Source organism: Egretta garzetta, unplaced genomic scaffold (genome assembly GCF_000687185.1).
Source record: "Egretta garzetta isolate BGI_Z169 unplaced genomic scaffold, ASM68718v1 scaffold17, whole genome shotgun sequence".
Classification (NCBI taxonomy): Eukaryota; Metazoa; Chordata; class Aves; order Pelecaniformes; family Ardeidae; genus Egretta; species Egretta garzetta.
In genome coordinates, this window is record NW_009260136.1 from 570,463 (window position 1) to 574,402 (window position 3,940).

General features: G+C 47.9%; 1 protein-coding gene across 1 annotated transcript in view; it reads right to left on the reverse strand.

The window, feature by feature from the left end:
- Window positions 1-274: 274 nt before the first annotated feature.
- SLC22A7 (solute carrier family 22 member 7) overlaps window positions 275-3,940 on the reverse strand; it is a 19,169-nt gene continuing 15,503 nt past the window's right edge. The window contains exons 6-10 of the mRNA XM_009641620.2: window positions 3,584-3,693; window positions 3,282-3,496; window positions 2,729-2,837; window positions 605-811; window positions 275-418 (exon numbers count right to left, since the gene is read on the reverse strand). Coding sequence (XP_009639915.1) covers window positions 355-418; window positions 605-811; window positions 2,729-2,837; window positions 3,282-3,496; window positions 3,584-3,693 — 705 coding nt within the window. The 3' untranslated portion in view covers window positions 275-354. The remainder of the gene's footprint in view (window positions 419-604; window positions 812-2,728; window positions 2,838-3,281; window positions 3,497-3,583; window positions 3,694-3,940) is intronic.

Below are 3,940 nucleotides of genomic sequence, written 5' to 3' on the forward strand. Positions count from 1 at the left end.
TTTCCAAATTCAAGAAATATTTGTAGCTACAGTTTGTGGTTTATCTACCACCCAGTTAGATTTATCTGAGATTATTTGGTTTTGTACAATTCACACTATTTTTTATTACTGCACTGCCTTTCTTGTGGTGTGTAAACCAATGCATTGTAGTTTCTGGAAGGCTGTGCAGTGATCTGAAAGGTGCTGCTAGTCCCTCCAGCTCCCTCCAGCTGGTTTCATGATCCGCCTCCTTCCTCCAGTGTCCTCAGCCCCACTTCCCTGCAGAGAGAGACTAGGACAGTAAAAGCTCTTTTATTGACAGGTCAGAGCATGGCTGTTTTGCAGTCCTACACAGTGGCTGTCCCACGGCGTCCCTCACTTCAGCAGAGACTGTAGTGGCAAGCCCTCGGGAGCGCTGATTTGTGGTGGCCCTTTCGCTCTGCAAGAAAAGAAGGCATGTTTGGGCTGATGGACAGAAGAGCGTGAAGCCTGACAGCCCTGATCGCCACCAGGCTGTCCCTCCATCTGCTGCCACCTACAGATGGGGAATTACAGGCGGCAGAGAGGGATGTCCCCTGCCTCTCTCAGCAGACTCCATGTGCAGGGCAGGATGGAGCTGACTCACTGTCCCTTCTCGATGTCCTCGATGCCCTCAGGCAGGCGCACGTTGAGCGTCTCCGGGAGCAGGAAGGCCACTGAGCCGCAGCAGACTGCTACACCGCAGTATGTCACCTCCGGCAGAGACTTCCACACCTCATCCAGCAGAAAGACAAGTGGGGCCAAAGCCCCACCGAGGCGTGCCACGAAGGAGGTGTAACCCATCCCATTCTGCCTGGAAAGGTAGGGTACCATGGTGGTGCAGACCACCACGATAAAGAGATGGGTACTTCTTTCACATCAGACCTTGGGAAAAAGTGCAGACCCTCTGCCCCTTCCCCCTCTTTTTCTAGAAGTGCTGATGCTTTTTTCCCCACAGGTTTTTCCTCTGCTAGTTTTTGTTCTAGGTTGGTTTTTTTTTCCTCTTGTATCTTCCTACAATGATACTATTTCCCAGGGATCAACTGTAGCTGCTGTGAGAAATAGATTTATGTTCCAACCCAAACCATTCTATGATTCTATGATTCTATTATGGGAAAGAAGCTGCAGTCCACACTAAAATATCTGCTCTAAAGTTGTTTCCATTTTAACTGTCTAAAACCCCAAGTGCATTTGCTGCCCATCCCCTAGTAAGTCCTCCGATCTGCTGTGAGCAAACCTAAGTTCCTCCTTCTCCCAGGTACTTCTGGGCGGGTGGCCAGAGATACCTATGAGCACCTTTGGTCCTGCTGTAGCTAAAAGCCCAGCAGAGCTTGTAGTGGAGCGCAGGGGACCTCACCTTGAGCTGACTGTCTCAAAGCTTGCTTACAGCTCCGGTGAGTGCCCCTGCAAGGTTCCCGGGCAGCCCAGCTGCGCCCAGCTGCTGTGACAACAGGAGTCACTGCGCCGCCTCGGGGGAGGGTATGTCGGGACATGAATCATAGAATCATGTTTTGGGTTGGAAGGGACCCCTAGAGGTCATCTAGTCCAACCCCCCTGCAGTGAGCAGGAACACCACTAACTGCCGCTGGATCCACGGTGGTGACCATCTTTTGCAACCCTATCCTGACTGCTTGCTAGATTTCCATCTTTTCTATTTTTCTCTCCCTTTCCCATCGTTACTTTCTTATAAGTACTTTGTTGAGATAGGTGATCAATAAAGGCCTTCGATTAGTGGCATTTGACCTTGTTTGTGTCTTAATCTCACTCGGTATGACAACGAATTTCCCTGGCCCAGGACTTCCTGGATCAGAACAAGGAGGCCAAAAGTAATACCTGGGACCTATTCCACTTACTAATTTTCAGGGGATGTGAGGCATTTCATGCTGACAGTAAGGTTCCCAGGACTGACTGGCACACATGCAGAGTAAGTACTGCAGAAGGAACCGACATTTTTGTCTTTGTCAATGTCCTCAAGCATGTAAAAGTACCAACCAATCTGAGAAGAACAGATCGGTGTGCCCGCTTCTGTTTAAATATGCACCGTTCCCCACATGCAACAGACCAGTGAAGGTTAAAGGACTAAATGGCAGAGAAGGAATTCTGGGCAGGAAGGGAGAGGTGAAGCAAGCCTCGAGGCCTGCTGTGATCCTTTTTGCAGACTTTCACAAAGAAATGGTGAGGTGATTCCCTCCACCAGTCTCAGCTATATCCCAGACTATTGAGATGCTAAATCAGGTTTTATGCCATCATTACCCAGATATTTCGAATAACCTCTTTTTCCTCCTGAAAGGCTGGTTAATCCCTGCTTTAATATCATCTGATGTCCAAAAGACTGTCAAACATCTGGTAGTATGTGTCCCTCATAACACTTCAAATGATTATTTTTGGGATCTTTTAACAGTTATTGGCAGATTACCACAGGGAACTAAGATTTTCCTAAGCACAGGTGCCTTATGGAGTTAAAAAATCTTCCCACGCAGAATACTCCTTACCTTTCCATACATCTCCCTATCAACATAACCTAACCACACATAACCCAGGTAAAAAAAGGGTAGCTTTCTGCCCCTTTCTTGTGAGTATGTGTAATCCCTAGAACCTGCTACTTCTAGAAACAAGGCGTCAGTCCTGCAGCCTAACCAACAGCATGCCCTGCTGTGCTGATATCGAAGACCCAATGGAGACATCCCACTGAGGCTCTGGTTTGTGCACTCAGGTGAGTGGCATCTCTTACCTCAGTACGGTGGGGTAGAGCTCAGAGGTGTACAAGAAGACGGTAGTGAATGCAGCTTCTGAGAAACCTTTGCCCATAATGGCTACTACAGAGCGCAAGGAGGTGAGGGCTAGGAGGAAAGAAAAGACATTTATGACTGATCAAAAAGCAGCATCTAGGAAGAAGCTTTTTGTGGTCTTCAGGTACAAGAAGGAAGAAGGTTCAATGCTCCTACAGACAAAACAGGGCTTCAAAGTCTGCATCAGTAAGTTTGGTAACTATTAGCCTGAGTGGGAGCTGAACTGATGAAAGGATAGGTCCTGACATTTCCCATTGGACAATGTCTATAATAAAGATAAGCACTTCACCTTGCCATCATTGGACACTTACTAGCCACTTCACAGTGACTGGAGACCATCTGTTGTCACTGTATATTAGGGCTAGCCCACATTAGCAACCTTGTCTCAGAGATGCCATTTACGTGGAGGACATCTTTATAGAGAATTGCCTGTGGACATGATCCACAGTTCTCCTCCCCTTTAGCAATACTGAGTATAGCAGAAGAGTGTCTCACACTTGGGAATGATGACATTGGCTCCTATGCACAGTCCGGTCAGGATGAGTGTCCATGCCTGACTCTGCCGTCGTCCAACTCGATTCACCAGCACATATATGATCATCTTTGCTGGAATCTCAATGACTCCAAAGACAAACTGGGAGAGATACATGTTGAGCCCAAAGCCAGTTAGGTTCATGCTCATGCCGTAATAAGAGAAGGCAACACCAAACCTGCAAGGAGTGTATGGAGGTGGGGATTAGGGAAATCCATCTGGGGAACTGCAGGACAAATCCCCTGTGTGAAGTGACACTGCTTACCACACAGCCCCAGAACACAGAGAGATCTTCCGCAGGACTGGTGTCCTGAACAAGCTGATGTAGGAGTAACTCCCTCCTGGCTTTTTTTCTGCTGCCATCCTTCTGAGGGCCTGGGAGAGGTGGAAAGAAGGAAATAGCTCAGCTGCTGCACTTTTAGAATCCAGACATGAAACCCTAGACAGGCTGAGGCCTTTGCCCTTCCCAGCTCCAGCTCCACCTTGGCTTTTCCATATGTTCCTATTGCAGAACAATTCTCTGAGCGTATGTTATCAGAGGCAAGTCTTCTTGCAACTCTACAGATTGCCTATCATTTTAGACCTCTTTTTCTTCCCATGTCCCCTTCTTCCCTCTTCCCTA